At 38.2% G+C, this 19,309-nt stretch overlaps 1 protein-coding gene across 1 annotated transcript in view; it reads left to right on the plus strand.

Annotated features, from left to right (window-relative positions):
• The first annotated feature begins 2,302 nt into the window (after window positions 1–2,302).
• vclb (vinculin b) overlaps window positions 2,303–19,309 on the plus strand; it is a 46,148-nt gene continuing 29,141 nt past the window's right edge. Inside the window, exons 1-2 of the mRNA XM_077209252.1 lie at window positions 2,303–2,612; window positions 14,547–14,617. Of these exons, the coding sequence (XP_077065367.1) occupies window positions 2,445–2,612; window positions 14,547–14,617 (239 nt within the window). The 5' untranslated portion in view covers window positions 2,303–2,444. The remainder of the gene's footprint in view (window positions 2,613–14,546; window positions 14,618–19,309) is intronic.

Genomic DNA, 19,309 nt, shown 5'->3' on the forward strand with positions numbered 1-19,309 from the left:
TCTGAGATTCTCTGTGTGTTGATTAGCACTGATGACATGCTTCTACATGTTTAATCTCCTTGAATATACTCACACTCCATGAACAGTCAGAAAAAACACACCCTGAATTTACACACACACACACATAATGTGAATGTATAATCACTGCACACACACACACACACACACACACACACACACACACACACACACACACACACACACACACACACACACACACACACACACACACACACACACACACTGTTAGGACTACTCACTGTAATATACAAATAGGACAAAATGTGTGTAACATGTCAGTATGGCTAGTTCAGTATCATTGTAACAGATGTGTGTATTTCCAGTCCAGCTGTTGAGGGGTAAAGCTGTTACACAGTTACAGAAACTGAGCTGATGTCATTGGGTCAGCAGAGGTCATGTGACTCACAGATGGAGTTTAAAACACTGATGTCATTCACAAGAAACCTCTCACTCCTGACAGACAGATAGATAGATAGATAGATAGATAGATAGATAGATAGATAGATAGATAGATAGATAGATAGATAGATAGATAGATAGATAGATAGATGCAGTATTAATATTCAACCACTAGAGAGCAGTATGAGATCAGAAGTACACTGTACATGTGACTCAGTCAACACTTCATCCCATACACACACTTCATGTTTCATCCTGCAGTTGATATTAGTATTAACACTGGTTTGTTAGATCACTGTTGAGGAGTGGTATGAACAACACAGGGAATTATTATCATGATACAATAATGAAACATAACATTAGCAACCAATGATGTCGGTTATGAAAGCAATTTCCTTAAAATAGCCAATCAAAGATAAATAACAGAATGTGTGTTTAAAGTCCAAAAATGGAAGTTACTTTCTTTGAATAATTCCCATACAATTATTTGGCAAAGTTACACTGGCAGCATTCATTTTACATAATATTACTGAAACTACTATTTGTGAAACTTATAGGCCAGATCAAAGCAGCACACACACACACACACACACACACCGCATGTTTACTCTGAGGTCTGTGAAATGACTTCCTTAATTCTTCCATATTCGGTCATGCTGAGGGTCTCGCGCCGAGACTGGCAGATTCTCGAGGAGTTTGTTCTGTTACTGTTACTTCAGTCTGATCAGAGCTGTGATGTTCTGATGTTCAAAATCTTGACATGCTTTAACATTTCATTTCTGCTAGATTCTGAGTTTTCAAGAGGTTCAACAAGTTTCTTCATCAGTAACATTTTTTTTTAACATTTATGCTACCTATAACTTTAAAGCAGTAACAATCAAAGTGCCAATGATAATGCCATGACTATCAACAATAGCTAAACTAAATAAAATATAATTAAAATGTTGTTTTTAATGTCCATGTATCATTTTCGGCGTACATAACCTGTAAATATTGTAAATCAATCAATTAATTGTATTGTTTTGTTGTTGTTTATTGCAAAATAAGTGAAACACTGCCTAAACAATGGTGAGGAATATTCACAGCCAGCGGACCGCGTTGGTGCCCCATGGCACTCAGAATTCCTCATCCAGAACACTAGATTCAAGTTTCCTTTTTAGGGCATGAGAATGTATTACGTAATTTGGGAAGAACTCTCGACAAAGGGAGGAGGGCGGAGCAAATCATAACGAATGACGTTTGTCTGAACCAATCGCATTCCCGGGCGTGCCAGCACTTGCTGTTTGATTGGTAGATGGAGAATCCACGTCATTCGGAAGGTTTAGGTTGAGTGTAAGCCGCGAATCGATTCTTTCGAACAGTTCATTCAACGAGCCACTTCAAAGAAATGGTAATTTTACGTCATCACGGGTTTTTAAATATACGTGTAGCCAATCAGAATTTCATGACAAAAATAGTAACATTTGTGATTACTAGCAAGTATCCTACTAATAGCCTATGTAATTAATAAATGGGTCCAGCTAGAATATTAGATTAAATAAGTATGCATATATTAGTATCTTATGAATAACTACTTAGGCCTATTCACAGTAAACCTAGTACTTTAACTTATGCATTTAGCCTATTGCAAATTCAGATCTAACACACTCTATATCAATAATTCCTAACGACATTAAAATAGTTATTATTCACAATTGGATTATTCATTAGTAATTAAAATAAATAAATATTGTTAACAAAAACAGATGCTAGTTGAATTTAAAGCAATACATTTCAAACAGATAATCATATTCAGTAAGTTGTTGACTCGTGAAGCCCGATGCGCGAAAACTCGATTCGCGATCTGGAAAGATTCGACTCCAATGAACAATTCATTCCAGACCAGACGCTTCCACGATAGTTAGTCAGTTGCATGAAGGGGAGTCAGTGTGTTTAGGAGTGGGATTGTCTCAGCGTTGGCTTACGGATAGGGGAGTTTGGATCCACACTTTGAAAGGGAGTTTGCTGTCTCTTAAGCTTTCATCATGCCGGTTTTTCACACGAAGACGATAGAGAGTATCCTGGAGCCGGTGGCCCAGCAGATTTCTCATCTGGTGATCATGCATGAGGAGGGAGAGGTGGACGGGAAAGCCATCCCGGATCTCACCGCTCCTGTGGCCGCAGTGCAGGCTGCTGTCAGCAACCTGGTCCGGGTAAGAGCTTCGGTCTTTCACTATCAGTTAAAAGCATGCAAATCTAACAGATTGATGCTGGGTGTAAAGGATCTTAATGTATCCACGAAAGTTTCCTGAAGTTCTCTGGCTTTGTTCCAAACCGAGTTCCGCCTTTTCCTCTTGGATTTCGCCCTGCCCACTGAAACACTAACCATGCCATCAGTGCATCTGATATATGACCGATCTCAACTGTCAGAAGGAATTAAACTAGTCATATAGCCGATGATTTATGTAGTGCATTTATTACACGAGGTGAGTGTGTTGCTCAAGGACACAATGAGCATGAAGGGTCACGAATCATCTCAAACCACGTAGCAAGGGTCTTTCATTTCATGTGGAGAGCATTCATTTAATATTGCTGACGAATCTAGATTTAATCTTCTTGATTAACCTCAGATAACCTACAGCGGTTCATAGGCTTGTGTTTAAACCACACGATTCTTCAACTTGTGTGCTAACACTGCAAAAAGGCGAAGAAAAAATGTTCAGAGTCAATATTTTACTCTTAGAATTGATTTTTTTCCTTTGACAAATGTTTTTCAAATCATATCACTGTTAAAAAATTATTACAACAATGTTTCTGTTGATGTAGCCTACTGTTATCCGGCGATTGTCTGTGTTGAACTCATCTAAATTAGTTAAGCAATTTTAAGGTTCAACTCATTTTTTAAGTTAGTTTCCTGCAGTTTGAGTTGAAATGACTTAAAATTCCAAGTTTATTGTACTTAAAAAATTTAAGGCAGCAACTTTACTTTTTACAGTAAGACATTTTGTCCATTTAGGTCAAATACTTAAATCGTACCAATTAATTTAATAAAACCTGTAAATTTACAATAGTAAATGATAAAGAAACTATCTGTAAACAATGCACAAGATAAAATAAACACTGCGAGAACACATCTGAAATAAATGTGTTAGATTATACACTATTAATTTCGTTAGATTATACATTTTTCATGCTTGCAATGAATGAACATTCTTAAATATAGACTATATATCATAATATATCAGAATATATATATATTTGACCCTGTTCTCATGATCACATCATCACACCAGAGCCGATCTCCTATGATCTGTGTCTGATATGTCTAACCCGAGGAGAGGAGGATCTGTCACGGAGAGATACTGCTTATATCAGCTGTCTCACAGCTTGTGTGGTTTTCCTAAAACGGAAACAAAACCTTCTGTAGTGAATTCACGAACAACCCAGTTATTCTTAGCAGTTGTCCAGGGTTAACTTTAGACTCTTGAAATAACACAGAAGGTTTTTGTGTTCCACTAAATTTGACTGAAGTCTGTATCACAGTAACTTATGCTTTATATATCTCAGAAATCTGAGAAATTTAAGTTGGATAACAACTTGAGCTCAGATTTAGGTTGATTTTAGGTGTGAGTGAATGCGACCCCACCCAGTCAAACGCTTTGCGTGTGTGTGTGTGTGTATGTGTGTGTCGCTGCTTTAGAGGATGTTATTTTCTCAAATATCTTTGCGGTTTCTAAACTTCATTGTGTTGTGTGAGTAATGAGAGGCTCAATTTAGCAAAATATTAAAGCTTTATTCCTCCATGCATGTAGGAACAGTTCCTGTCTTATTTCTTCTTGTGTATTTCTCTTTTTTCCTTCCTCTTTATTCTTCTTCCTCTATTTGTTCATTTGAAATTTCATTCGTAAGTGGTGTTTTCTGAATCCGATTCTCTAGGTTTAGCGTAGGTTTGGGGGTGTATGCATGCAGTCTTCGTGATTGTGGTTTATTATATTATTATTGCTGGACTTTTAGACTTCCTACATGTTGCAGAAGTTATTTCCTGCTCATTTTGAGATGCACATCAGAGCTCAGAGCGCTTAATAGAAATCCTGAATGAACTTTAGTAAATTATTCATCATGTCTCTCTCCAGTTTAGACCAGAGAGACTCTTCAGACTTGCTGATTCATGTCATTTTGTCCTGCATTTTTGACAACATATCATGAAAAACAGCAGGATGCTGGGTGATGGGGTCTAATTAAACGGAAATAAAACAGTCATTAAATATTAATTAAATTAATTAGTTAAATTAAAATAGGATATAGTATATATTTATACATTAAAAAAAATAATGTTTAAAAATAAACATTAATTATATTATTAAAAATGAAAAATATGAATTATTTTACAATATTAATATTTTTAAATATAAAATATTTATTTTAAAATTTTATTTACAAATATTTAATTATAAATTCTTTCTCTTGCTTTGTCTGCCATCTTAAATTGAATTTTTTCACTCACACTGTAAAAAAACTATATAAGCAGTAAGTCATGTTTTACATTAATTTAGTTTAGCTCATCAAAATAAGTGAAGCAACTTGATTCAACTCGCTTTAAGGCAGTTTAATGTGATTTAAATCAAAATTACAATTTGATAATACTTAAAAATTTAAGGCAGAAAGTGAATGTAAGTTTTTAAATTGAAATAGTTGGACTTTTTTATTTTTTACAGTGTAGCTACTGTAGATTAGTTTAATCTTTTTGCCTTGAAGTCAGAAGTCATTGAGTTTAGGATGCCTGGAAATTGTGTTCATGTCCTCTCATATTTTGTGGTCAGTGTTGGGAACATGAGGAGTGTGTTTTAGGATTATATTTATTTAGGATTTCTGTTTTGATTTGTTAGAGGCAGAAGGGTCAGATGTGAACATTTCACAAGACCACACATATGAAAACCTCCCATCACTACAAGAGAAGCGTTTGTTATCAGAACTGAGAGAAATACAGCTTTATTAGGCAATATGCTCCTGCAGAACCTCATGAGCTCCTTCGCTGCTTATTTTAGGAGATTTCGTTTAGATGAAAGAATTTGCATCCAGGCTCCAGAGTAGACGGGAGTTGTATTTATTTCCTTTCCTTTTGCACTTGTTCGAGCCTTAAAGACGATATCTTCCAGATGAAAGATCAGACGTTTAATCAGAGTGCAGATCTTAGATTTGATTTGCTTTAGAAAGCTTCTGCAGAAAACTGCTTTAGACGGAAATATGATCTTTCACAGTATCAGCTCAGCATCACATCTTCTACAGCTCTTTATATTTAAACATACGCTCAGAAAATGATCAAATCCAGACACTACAGGCGATGAGGGCAAAACATGTAACTATTCGATATCACAATACTTCCCCAGTTCACTGATTAGATTAAGAATTGCATTAATTACATACAAGTTTTCTGAAATGTATAAATGTAATTATTTAATATGCACTCTTTTGCACACATTTCCAAATCAAAAATCTGAACTTTTTGACCGATTGATCCATTTTGCCGATTAATCGGCACCGATAACCGATTTTTGGAACAATCACAACAATCAGGATGAGAGCGGGACACTTCAGATGCACATTTAAAACTTCGACAGCTAAACAGTATCTATACAGTACACTTTGTTTTCATATCATTATAAAGTAATTAATTTGTTGACGATGCTGCATTAGTGCAGAACTGCAGTATGTAGTACCTCAAACTGATAAAACTATGTGACAAAAACACGCAAGTACGACCCAAATGTTTAATGCCACGATTGTTATTCACGGTTTGCATTAGTTTATATCCAGCTGGTCATTTTTATGCATTGGTTTGCAAGCAAAGTTGCATATTTAAAGCTATAAATGCCAAGTTTTTAGGAATAACTTGTTGTATAAAATCAGGCAAACGATATAAGAACAAACCCATTAGTAAAAACCTTCAGATGGGAATAAAACTGTAAAGTTTGCAGTATGCAAGTGCTGCTGGTGTGTATTGTAATTAAATCTACAGACACTACTAGTGCAATAAAAATAAATTCTTGAAAGTTTTCTTTCCACTAGTCTGAAACAACACGTTATGAAAAGCCAATTAGCCTAAAATCTCAAAACTGACCAGTGCATGAAAAACAATGGGTTTGCATTCATGTGAGAGAGACTGCTAATCATGTCTTACTTTTCTAAGAGATCATGAGTTTCTAAGTAATCTATAGTTTCAGGATGTCCAAAAGTGAGTGATTACTGAATGATCCGAATGAGGACCTGCACTTTTATGAATATAGATTTGGGAAATCTTTACTCGCTCCGAATAGTTTGAGAAGTTTTGAGTGCGAGTGTCTTCAGATCTTCTCCTGCGTTCTGGACGAGGAAACTCGGCACATCCGGAAGCTTTGGCTTTGTCTCAGGATTATAATATCTCAACAGATGTTCTGGTAAGAAGGAGAAAATAATGTTTTTCTTCACTGATCCATCGCTCAGTAAGGACTGTGAGGAGTTTGTGAGGTTGGCTGTTGTTTGCGTGTCCCGGACCGGAGAGATATTTCTCTCTCCATTCACCCAGTGCTCACAGAAGGGAACGTTTATCATCGGCTAAAGCAGTTTAATTACACGCTGAGATAATGTGTTCCTAAATAACCCTTCAGGAGAAACGCCAGCCTTGAAACTCAGTGTCCGCAGAACTTCATTCATGCACAACAGTTTTATATCAATCAAATGGAGTGTTGTTGGGTTGTGTGCGTGCCAAATATTTGATTGCTTTTGTAGACGGAAAGTTAGTGAGGATTTGGCTGTAGTTTATGAGGTTAATTAAATGGGTTTATGAACCCTGTGGAGATTGAAACGGCTGGATTAATTGTCTTATGTATTTCTGTGTCAACTCAACCAGAGGTCCCCGGCTAAAAGTTTTTTTTTTTGGTAAAAAAAAAACCCATTCGTGTCACGATTCGATACATATCACGATAAAAAATGAACTGTTGATTAAAATGCAAAATTTGTGTGTGTAAATGAATAGACTTGGACTTGGTGCTGGAAACCCAAAGCACAGGACAATAGAGACACCAGAATAACAATATTCATGATTCTGAAGCTGAAAATACTGAATTATTATAGACGAACATGCTTTCACTGTCACAGACTAGATGTATTTAAAATAATGTAGGACACTTTTTATTGGTAACATAAAACATTTGGCATTATCAGGACACACAAATATTCCCCCATTGCAATATTATACATTATATTCAACATTATATATAGTAGTTAATGTAGTACTGACACTAAAACTCTTTTTTTAAACTTGAATTTTTTCTCACACTGTAATTTTTATTTTGGGTGAACTATACACAATACATATTGTCACTATCCACGATACATAGTGTTGCATTTTTGTATTACGATATGTTGTGACTGACACGATATATTTTCTACACTCCTAAAAGAAATACATAAATAAAGATGAAAGCCAGAAACGAAGGACCTAATTTCATGTCTTTCTTCTGCAAAAAATATTAACAAAATCAAAAATTTGAGCTGGGGAAGTTTCCAGAATTTGGTTGATTTGACCTGGAATGACCCTAATGTGTCTTAATTTCTATTAGTATTGTTTATCGTCAGCTATGATGTCATGATATGATGCGCTTGCACCACAGTGTCATACAGTGCAACCGTCGGGTTCAAGAGGTCAAAAACACATTCAGTTGCTCCATAAAGTAAGTGGCTTAACTATAGCTTTTAAAACTTTTAAGACAGATGATATATGATTCTGTAGAAGACACAAGTCAGTGTGATTTTAACTTCATAGTCCACAATGAAGTGTTTATTAAAAGTGTTTATAATCCTGAAGAAGTTGATGTTCTCATAAGATTTAATATTACTCCCATGAAGCATTGCAAATGACGTGATTGAGTCTCCTTACACTCTTACACTACAAGCATATATATTTATTTTGCAAAAAAAAAACTTAAAATATATTATTTTATGATCACAAATAAAGTATGCATCAGTAGTGTTTATTTATTGAACCATCATTTATACTATATTATATTTGATTACATCTTTGGCAGCCTTCATGGGATGCATAGTTTATTCCCTCTTTAATAAAATTAAATACACAATGCTGTACCTTTTTTAATTTTTGTTTTATGATTTCATATAGTTTTTTGCTTTGAATCAAATGTTGTAATGTTGGGAATGGGATTTCATCTCGTACTGCTTGGTTTGGTTAATGGCTTAAAAGTTATTGTCTTTGTCGAAAATGATTGGAAGTGAATAGAAATACTACTAGATCCAAGGGATGCTTGGCAGAAAAGATGCATTATAAAGTTCATCACTGTTCGTGGCATTATGTTGCATGCATGCTGTTTTTTAGCGTCCCACCACAAGCATTGTGCTTTTCTTATGACTAATGAGTCAAATAGTTGTTCACGCAATCTTTTAATTTGGAAAATTAGTATTTTTTCACATAAATGTTCAATATATCAACACAGCCCAACTTGCAGTTCTCACTGCTTACTATTTCCATCCAAAGTTGCAAATTTAACATATGCATAAAATTGGAATATCGCATAAAACATTGGCGAACAAAGCAGCGTTTCCATCGCGTGTCCCACGTCACTTTTTGGAAAATTGGTGCAAAATATCTGTAGTAAAAATGGAAGTTGCTGCAATCGGGGGGAAAAAATTGTCTATGGTAATTCGTCTCAGAGCATCAGACGAAACGCAATAAACTCTGTCATGTGATCTTGCGTTCGGATGCTGGTGTTTGGGAATCGCAAAATCATTCATGACAGACTTCGGCTCAAGCGTTTCAGATCCACCAAACCAACATTTGAGATGCTGCGATGCGATTGGTCCGCTGGCTAGGCCAGTTATCCAATCACCGCCTCTGTTGAAGCAAAGTCACATGAGTTTTGTGTTGTGCATCAAGTGATTTATTTGATAAATGTGTTTCCATCGTCTTTTTATCTGATGCATTTCCGGGTTTTTTTATACGAAATCCCTAAATTCGCATAAGAATAGGTGGATGGAAACACAGCTAGTGGTTTCATGAAATGTTTTATAGCACTAATCTCATTAAAGTGACATTTCTGCAATTTTCCAAGAGTTTTCACTAGTCTCTTTTTACTCTAAAGGCGAGTATTTTTGTGGCATTCAGTGCTGTGATAACTCAACTCAATTGTCTGATTTAATAGAGCTGAGCACAAGAGCTCTCACAGACAGTGTGTGTGAGCATTGAAACTCTGAGAGCTCTTACAGCGTGTGTGTGTAGAGCATTGAGACGCGGGTACAAAGAAGCGTCTGTTAGCCGAACCTGAACACAATATCAGTGTCATTTCCACCAGTGGACCGTCAGTGTTCAGATCTCCTCCATGAACTCTTTTATCAGGGCTGTGAATGTGTAGCTGAAGTATGTGTGAAGCTGACTGGGTTATAATGAGGATAAAAGTAAGTGACTTCATCGTTACGTGATGTTTCAGCCTCAATGCTTCTCAAAACACGGGTTTGTTCCAGTTCCTTCGAGTAATTCTGTCATCACTGACTCGTTCTCAGACCCGTGTGTTCCTCTTCAGCGAAACACAAAAGAGGATGTTTAAGGTGTCAAAATGAGGATTGAGGTTGAGGAGTTCCTAGAATTATGAAAATAGCTCCATGAAAGTAGTTCTCATGACTCATGCGCTATATTTTGAGTATTCTGAAGTCATGCAATTGCTTTGTTTCCAAAGTGACTTAATGCAATTAAAGTCAAGCATGCAAAACATGTGCAAAAGGTGTTTTGGATTGGTGTGAATTAGAGATGTACGGGAGTTTATTTGTATAGTGCATTTCCCACATGCAGATAGTTTCAGTGCGAGTGTGTGTGTTCATGTTTTTCTATCCCGGTGGGGACTTCAACCTGAATGCACACAGACTCATGGGTACTTGTGTCACAGCGGGGACCTAAATAGAGGTCCCCATGGGTAAACAAGCTTATAAATCATATAGAATTAGTTTTTTTGGAAATGTAAAAATGCAGACAGTTGAGTGTGATGGTTAGGTGTAGGGGTAGGGTTAGTGTGTGTGTGTGTGTGTGATGGGTAGGTGTAGGGGTCGGGTTAGTGTGTGTGTGTGTGTGTGTGTGTGATGGGTAGGTGTAGGGGTCGGGTTAGTGTGTGTGATGGTTAGGTGTAGGGGTAGGGTTAGTGTGTGTGTGTGTGTGTGATGGGTAGGTGTAGGGGTAGGGTTCGTGTGTGTGTGTGTGATGGGTAGGTGTAGGGGTCGGGTTCGTGTGTGTGTGTGTGTGTGTGTGTGTGTGTGTGTGTGTGTGTGTGTGTGTGTGTGTGTGTGTGTGTGTGTGTGTGTGTGTGTGTGTGTGTGTGTGATGGTAGGGGTCGGGTTAGTGTGTGTGTTTGGTGATGGGTAGGTGTAGGGGTCGGGTTAGTGTGTGTGTGTGTGTGTGATCGGTAGCTGTAGGGGTCGGGTTAGTGTGTGTGTGTGTGTGTGTGTGTGATGGGTAGGTGTAGAGGTCGGGTTAGTGTGTGTGTGTGTGTGTGTGTGTGATCGGTAGCTGTAGGGGTCGGGTTAGTGTGTGTGTGTGTGTGTGTGTGTGTGATGGGTAGGTGTAGAGGTCGGGTTAGTGTGTGTGTGTGTGATGGGTAGGTGTGGGGGTAGGGTTAGTGTAAGGGGACAGAATATACAGTTTGTACAGTATAAAAACCAAGCGTGCCGCACAAGCCCTGAAAAGTGAAGCCAAAGCGTCTCGATCGCCCCCCGGTGACCGGTCCTAGTATAGCTCATAAACCCCGCCTCCCCGTGTTATTCAATGGTACGTGAGACCAACTAAACAATTAAATTACACTTTACACTTTTCCAAAGATAGTTTCTGTCATTTACTGTAGTTTTCATCACGCTGACGTAATTTCAAGTGTTTGTTTTTAAAATAAGTTTAAAAGTATAAAATAAGTTTTTAGTTAGTTATTTGATGCTATAAAAACGGCGCTGTGGCGTACATGATTGACAGCTGTGATTGACAGGTTCTCTGAGCAAAGTAGTCATTGAAGCAACAACGGACTATTTTCGGGATCTTTGGAGGACTGAGGAGATTGGAGCTTTAAATGTAATATCTAAATTTCTATAATTAATTATTTCACACCGACATAATGGATTGTTCTGCAGCAGAGGCGCGTGCTTACGATTGATTCAGTGAGAGTGAGGGCGGGACCAGAGCAGGACGTTGATTTCGCGGCTTTACTTCCTGCTCACTACTGCGCATGTCTGGTCCCGAAATCGCAACTGCGCAGACTCAAGTCCCAAGATGTCAGCGCCATATCGGGACAATGGCGGCTTCACTTCTCGCCAATGGAAGAGAGCGAAGGGGTGTCGTCCATCTTTTTTTACAATCTATGATAAAAACCATTAAGTCTATGGAGAGTCCCCACAAGGATAGTAAACCAGACGTGTGAGAGTGTGTGAGAGTGTGTGAGAGTGTGTGAGAGTGTGTGAGAGTGTGTGAGAGTGTGTGAGAGTGTGTGAGAGTGTGTGAGAGTGTGTGAGAGTGTGTGAGTGTGTGTGAGAGTGTGTGAGAGTGTGAGAGTGTGAGAGAGTGTGAGAGAGTGTGAGAGAGTGTGAGAGAGTGTGAGAGAGTGTGTGAGAGTGTGTGAGAGTGTGTGAGAGTGTGTGAGAGTGTGAGAGTGTGTGAGAGTGTGTGAGAGTGTGTGAGAGTGTGTGAGAGTGTGTGAGAGTGTGTGAGAGTGTGTGAGAGTGTGTGAGAGTGTGTGAGAGTGTGTGAGAGTGTGAGAGAGTGTGAGAGAGTGTGTGAGAGTGTGTGAGTGTGTGTGTTCAATCTCCTGTTTTAAACACAAACGGTTGGAATGTCTGTGATGTCTCTGCCAGGCCGTCTCTATTTCAGCCGAGCAGCTTGTAGAACAACACACAACACTCAACACACAACACAGAACACAGAACACACTGCTCTCTTGTGTGAGGAAACACAGAGAGAGAGAGTGAGAGAGCTAGTGGAAAAACTGAGGAATGTGCTTTGAATCTGATCTGACGTCATTCACTGCTGATTCATCTGAACATGAAGCGATTGAGAAGTGAGTTATTAGTGGAGACTGATCACTAAGGCAAATATTACTATTACTGTATCGTTCATCTTTAGGGTTAGTGATTTAACCTCTTATTAAACATTATTTGTGCTACATACATGCATGATTCATTAAACTGTGTAATTGACTTGGAAGTGAAGCATATCTAGAGACCAGAATATCACAGAACTTTATATCACTTCAGATTTACATCACAGAAGTCAAATGGGTTGCGAATGCTGTTTTTAGTTGACTTGAATATTCATGCTGCAGTTAAATATAATATACATGCTGAGAATCATACAGTGTTGCATCATATTAAAATGACATCAGTGAGCTAATTTTGGAGAAAGACGTTGCTTGAGTTTTATTTGCCAACCGCCGATGCTGGAGAGGAATCAAACATGAAGTCATTTGGATGATGGCAAAGGTGTGTGTGTGTGTGTGTATGTGTGTCATTATCTATAATAAACACTGAAATGAGCCAGTATTAGTGGTCACTCGCTCTGGTCACGTCTGACTCGCCTCACACACACTCTTAAGTTGTGTTGTTTTTCTTATTCAGCAAATGATGGAAAATTCAAACTGTTTGATATAAGAGCGAAAACACAGTTAACATCTCAATAAAATATTCAAGGCATGTTTTCCACTAATAGTCACAATAAATATCAATATATACCTACATTAAAACTCTATTTTTGTATTTAAGATATTTTTATATAGGAAAAAAGCAATGCAGCCACTTACATGAACACCTGATAACAGAAATAAATCATCAAAACTGAGCTGAACGGTTTCAAACTTACCAAGATTGATTTATGAGCTTTAAAAAAACATCAGTCCCTATTATGAAAAATATTGTCAATTATGCAGTATATCGCCTCTTATGTTGCACAGAAGAAATAAAGTCATACATTATGGAAATTATTATTACATTTCAAATAGGGCTGCACAATTAATCGAATTTCTAATCGCGATTACGATTACGGATGCCACGATTACGTAATCGTTCAAAGCCGCGATTACAAAAGAAAATCCACTCTGCGTGTGTGTGTTTAGAGCATAATTATGTTATGAGAGGCGAATCACGACTACTTAAGAAAACCCAGCACAATATGTCATACCAGGCAGTGACGTAAGTGTACGCTGAAATAAAAAGTTTTTCACCTCAGAAAAACTGACTTTACTGTCCTGTCAGCCGTTATACTGTGCTCGTGGCGCGCACTCTTCAATTACACGCGCAAATGCGGCGGCGCGCACTGTGTATCGCTTCACTGTATAAAGTGCAAAAGAAACTACGAGCATGCAACGTCGTTAAAATGTAAATTATTAAGTCACGAAATAAACGTAAAATACCAATAAATCACGTGTTAGCTGAGAAGGAGTTGAATGCAGATATGATTTTCATTCTATTCACCAGGAGCTGTTTCATTAACAGTTCTTGTTAGTATTGTGTATTTACCATGGTAACTGTCGTTTCCATAACCATAACTTTATTTTTATATTATCAAATGACTGTGGTGGCTCATATCAACATTGTATTAACAAAAACTAGTTTGGGACTGCTATTTAATTGCTTTAGCATAGTCCTAATGTTTTTCTAGTCTTTACTATGAGTCATTCTTACAATTTATGTGTATGTTAAGTAAAGGGCAAGTTATGTGTATGACAAGTAAAAATTTAAATCAATATACATTAAGTTTTAAGTTCTGACATGGCTGTCTGTAACTACATGCATAAAATAACCAAACTGAAAGACAAGAATATTTTGAACCACTAGCTGTGCCACATTAAAACGCAACACTGATAATTCTCACATTGATGTGGTTACAATTTTTGTGTAAACATGTATTATAATATGCCTATATATATTCAATGTAAATTGTGATAATCGTAATTAATAATCGCAATTACAATTTCAAGGGAATAATCGGCAATTATGATTTTTGTCATAATCGTGCAGCTCTAATTTCAAATGATCTTCATGTTTGAGTGAGTGTTGTGATATGTGCCGTGACCCGTGTGTGTGTAGTATGGTTAATACATGTATTTATTAAGTGTGTTTTGTGTGTATGTTTAATGCAGGTGGGCAAAGAGACGGTTCAGACCACTGAAGATGCCATCATGAGGAGAGACATGCCACCTGCCTTTATCAAGTAAGAGACACACACACACACACACACACTAGCTCCCTCTGTTGAAGGTAAAGGTCATGGACATCGTGTTAAGTGTGTGTGCAGTGCTGTGTGAATATTAGAGCCGTCTATGGCTGTGAATGTATCTGCATTAGCCTTTTGTTTTAATGAAAATCGGTTTGTGCAAGCTTTACTTTTCTTCTGTATTTTTAAATGTTCGTGCAACTCAAACAGTAAAGCAACACCAACCCAGAGATCATGCGTTCGATTCGCTTTGGATAAAAGCCAAATGCATGAATGTAAATGACATTTGATGCTGTTCTAAAACACGTTCTTCCAGGTGTGTGTGTGTGTGTGTGTGTGTGTGTGTGTGTGTGTGTGTGTGTGTGTGTGTGTGTGTGTGTGTGTGTGTGTGTGTGTGTGTGTGTGTGTGTGTGTGTGTGTGTGTGTGTGTGTGAGTTCTCATGCAGGTGTGTTGACTAATAAATCAGGTGTGGACATGCTGGAGCAGCTGCGCTCATGAGCAAACACAACTACACTTCCTGAGAGGATCACTAGAGCTCTTTCACATGTGTTAATGCCTCAGAACACACACACACACGACCTGGAGTTATGGAAATAAATTATTCAGATTTGTTAGTGTTATTTAGTATGTCTCTCAGTCTGATGGGCTGTTCACGCTGAAATCGATTAGCATTTTCACCCTCAAAGCAACCAGAAATGTTTTTTAAATGAGAGTTGGTGACATCAGTATCAGTCTGATGATGCATATCTGCGCTCTCATTGGTTGTTCCTGCAGCACATCACTGCTCATTTGCATACAGAAAGATTTTGCATAACTCACCCGTAAATGGCTTGAACCATGTTGTTCCGAACCTGTATGACAGATGAACTGAATCATTTCGATTCATTAACATATCACTCAGAGATCATGTGAAGTAATTGAATGATTCAATTAAAATGATTCTTTTAAAAAAATTAGTCGCTACTTTTTGCAATATCTCACAGTCTGTGTCATGTCCTTTCAAATGTCCTTTCAGTCTGTGTCATGTCCTTTCAAATCGCCAACTCTCATTAAAAATGTATTCCTTTTGGTTTGGTTTATCTCTGCAAATCACTGTCAGTGTGTGAACGTCCCTTAGGAACGCAGTACAGAGAATCTCCAGCGATTCAAAGACACACACATACACACAGCTGTGCCTTCAGTCCACTCACAGCGTTGTTTAGGGAATAACTAAATAAAATAAAACCGGAAATAGCTGAAAATCTTCCAAAACGTCAGCCAGATTGAACACAGCAGAACCCACTGTTAAACCCTGAGCAAAAAACAATCTCTAAACCAGCAGAACTGTTCACTGAGGTTCATCTGCTCACGTTTGTAGTTTCACAGTTTCAGTTTATTTATAAAGCACATTTAAAAGCGGCCACTGGCCGACCAAAGTGCTGTACACATAGAAAATGAAACTAATAGAATTTAGTGAAATAAATAATGATAAGCAGTTCAGAGCGGAACAATCATTGTAAGCTAAAAGCAACAGAAAATAAATAGGTTTTAAGACAAGACTTAAACTCTTACAGAGAGGAAGTTGATCTGATATAAAGTGGGAAATGTTCCACAGTGACAACTAACAACATAAAATGTAAAAACAACATTTAAACAGATTAAATACAAGAATAAAAGTTACAATACCATACCAGGAATAAATGAATTAAGAATAAGAAACATTAAAAAGATAGGTCTTCAACCTTAACCGATTTAAAAGAACTAAGAGTTGTTGCAGACTTACAGTAATAAAGTGGGAAATGTTCCACAGAGTGGGATCAGACGCTTCAAATGCTCGTCTCCCCTTGATTTTAGCCTATTAGCCATTAGATGAATGTCACTTACTTCTGAAGAAGATACACAACAAATCTGTTCTTCAGATAGGATTTCTCTGGAATATAAGTCCTGAGAGATCACAAATACTGCATTAGTATTAGTCAGATGCAATGATTGGAAAAATGCTAACACTTTACCTCTAACAGTTACTAAAAATGCTCATTACATTTGTTACTGTATTTATTCATAATATAAACAAATCTTTGTTACTTCATATTAGCTCAAGTACATTAAATAATACTAACAAACTTTGGATTTTAATAATGTACGGTATGTTGAAATGAACATTAACTAAGATTAATAAATGTTTGTGTGAGAAATTAATGTAGTTAACTTGCGTTTACAAATGGAACCTTATTGTAAAGCAGTACCAAGAGTAGGCCTAATTTTTATCAATAATTTTGGGTATTGAATTATGCTTATAATCAACCAATCTCTTTATTCATACATGTTTCAGAAGTATATTTCATTGTTAGTTCATGTATCTCAGGTCTGTTAACTCTTTCCCCACCGTTGATGGAATTTCCCTTCATTTATGAGACGACTATATAAAAAAGGTTGTAGGTATCCGAAGAAGAAGTTTAGTTTCAGATCTAAGACTTCTAGTGGGTGAATAGAAATGCAGTAAGTCAGATAGATAAGAAGGTGCTAAATCATTTAAAGATTTATACACAAGTGTTAACATTTTATATTCAATTTTAAAATTTATCGGTCAAATGTCCTTTTTCCTGTTAGGAATCTCGCCACAGCGTTTTGAACAACATCTGTAGACGAGCCGTTTGGGACTTTGATACACCGAAATAAAGAGGGTTTCAATAGTCCAGCGCGAGGTAATAAGAGCATGGATCGCTGTCTTCAACAAGCGCTTAGGGAGATAAGGTTTAATGTTCGCTATAGAGAGGAGATAGAAAAAGCCAGATCTAATGACGGCACTAATTTGCTATCTAAAATATCTAAAATCACACCTAAGTTTCGTACCTGGGAGCGATAGATAGATATATAGATCCACGGAGATTTGCCTAGTTTCTGAGGAGTTAAAAACAATATCTTCTGTTTTGTCTGAGTTCAAAGTTTTGTTGTTCATCTCAAAGCCCACAGATATGCTGTTACTGTGTGTGTGTTTGTCAGCTGTTTACTCAGACGTTGAGTCATTCTTGTTGTACTCAAACATGATTTATTTACAATAATGATACATTACACGAGTCCAAAAGGCTTTAGCTTTTAACAAAGATGCAGAGATGCTCCTGTGTGGCGTCATTGATCCTGAAACTCCTGTGAGACACACACAGATTCATTCTGCTGTGCTCAGGGAAAACCCATGGATTACTGGAAACACTGACACACACATAATGAAAGACCTACTGTACGTTTCCCCTCTAAATATAGTTTCTGTTCATCTGTGTTTGTGTGTGTGGTCTGATGCATTACTGCTCATTAACATTCACATGCATTACTGTAGCCAACACATCTCCCTCGCTCTCACACACACACAGACACACACACACACACACACACTCACTCACTCACTCATGACCTTGCTGTCCTGTAATACACACACACACACACACACACACACACACACACAGCTGCAGTCTGTCATCGAGAAATATGACACCAGTCTCCATCCTGCAACTACAACAAAACCCTCCTGATGACAGTCAGTCACAGATGAAGTGTGTGTCTGAGAGTGTGTGAGAAAGTGTGTGAGAGAGTGTGTGAGACAGTGTGTGAGAGTGTGTGAGAGTGTGTGAGAGAGTGTGAGAGAGTGTGAGTGAGTGTGTGAGAGTGTGTGAGAGTGTGTGAGAGTGTGTGAGAGTGTGTGAGAGTGTGTGAGAGTGTGTGAGAGTGTGTGAGAGTGTGTGAGAGTGTGAGTGAGTGAGTGTGAGAGAGTGTGAGAGAGTGTGAGAGAGTGTGAGAGCGTGTGAGAGCGTGTGAGAGCGTGTGAGAGAGACTGAGTGTGAGAGAGACTGAGTGTGAGAGAGACTGAGTGTGAGAGAGACTGAGTGTGAGAGAGACTGAGTGTGAGAGAGACTGAGTGTGAGAGAGACTGAGTGTGAGAGAGACTGAGTGTGAGAGAGACTGAGTGTGAGAGAGACTGAGTGTGAGAGAGACTGAGTGTGAGAGAGACTGAGTGTGAGAGAGACTGAGTGTGAGAGAGACTGAGTGCGAGAGAGACTGAGTGCGAGAGAGACTGAGTGCGAGAGAGACTGAGTGCGAGTGAGTGAGAGTGTGAGAGAGAGTGTTAGAGAGTGTGAGAGAGTGATTGATTGTGAGTGATTGTGAGAGAGTGTGTGAGTGTGAGTGAGTGATTGTGAGAGACTTTGAGTGTGAGAGACTGAGTGTGAGAGACTGAGTGTGAGAGACTGAGTGTGAGAGACTGAGTGTGAGAGACTGAGTGTGAGAGACTGAGTGTGAGAGACTGAGTGTGAGAGACTGAGTGTGAGAGACTGAGTGTGAGAGACTGAGTGTGAGAGACTGAGTGTGAGAGACTGAGTGTGAGAGACTGAGTGTGAGAGACTGAGTGTGAGAGACTGAGTGTGAGAGACTGAGTGTGAGAGACTGAGTGTGAGAGACTGAGTGTGAGAGACTGAGTGTGAGAGACTGAGTGTGAGAGACTGAGTGTGAGAGACTGAGTGTGAGAGACTGAGTGTGAGAGACTGAGTGTGAGAGACTGAGTGTGAGAGACTGAGTGTGAGAGACTGAGTGTGAGAGACTGAGTGTGAGAGACTGAGTGTGAGAGACTGAGTGTGAGAGACTGAGAGTGAGAGACTGTGAGTGAGAGACTGTGAGTGAGAGACTGTGAGTGAGAGACTGTGAGTGAGAGAGTGTGAGTG

The sequence above is a fragment of the Siphateles boraxobius genome, unplaced genomic scaffold (genome assembly GCF_051911475.1).
Source record: "Siphateles boraxobius isolate OS27281-9 unplaced genomic scaffold, OSU_SipBor_1 60, whole genome shotgun sequence".
Taxonomy (NCBI): Eukaryota; Metazoa; Chordata; class Actinopteri; order Cypriniformes; family Leuciscidae; genus Siphateles; species Siphateles boraxobius.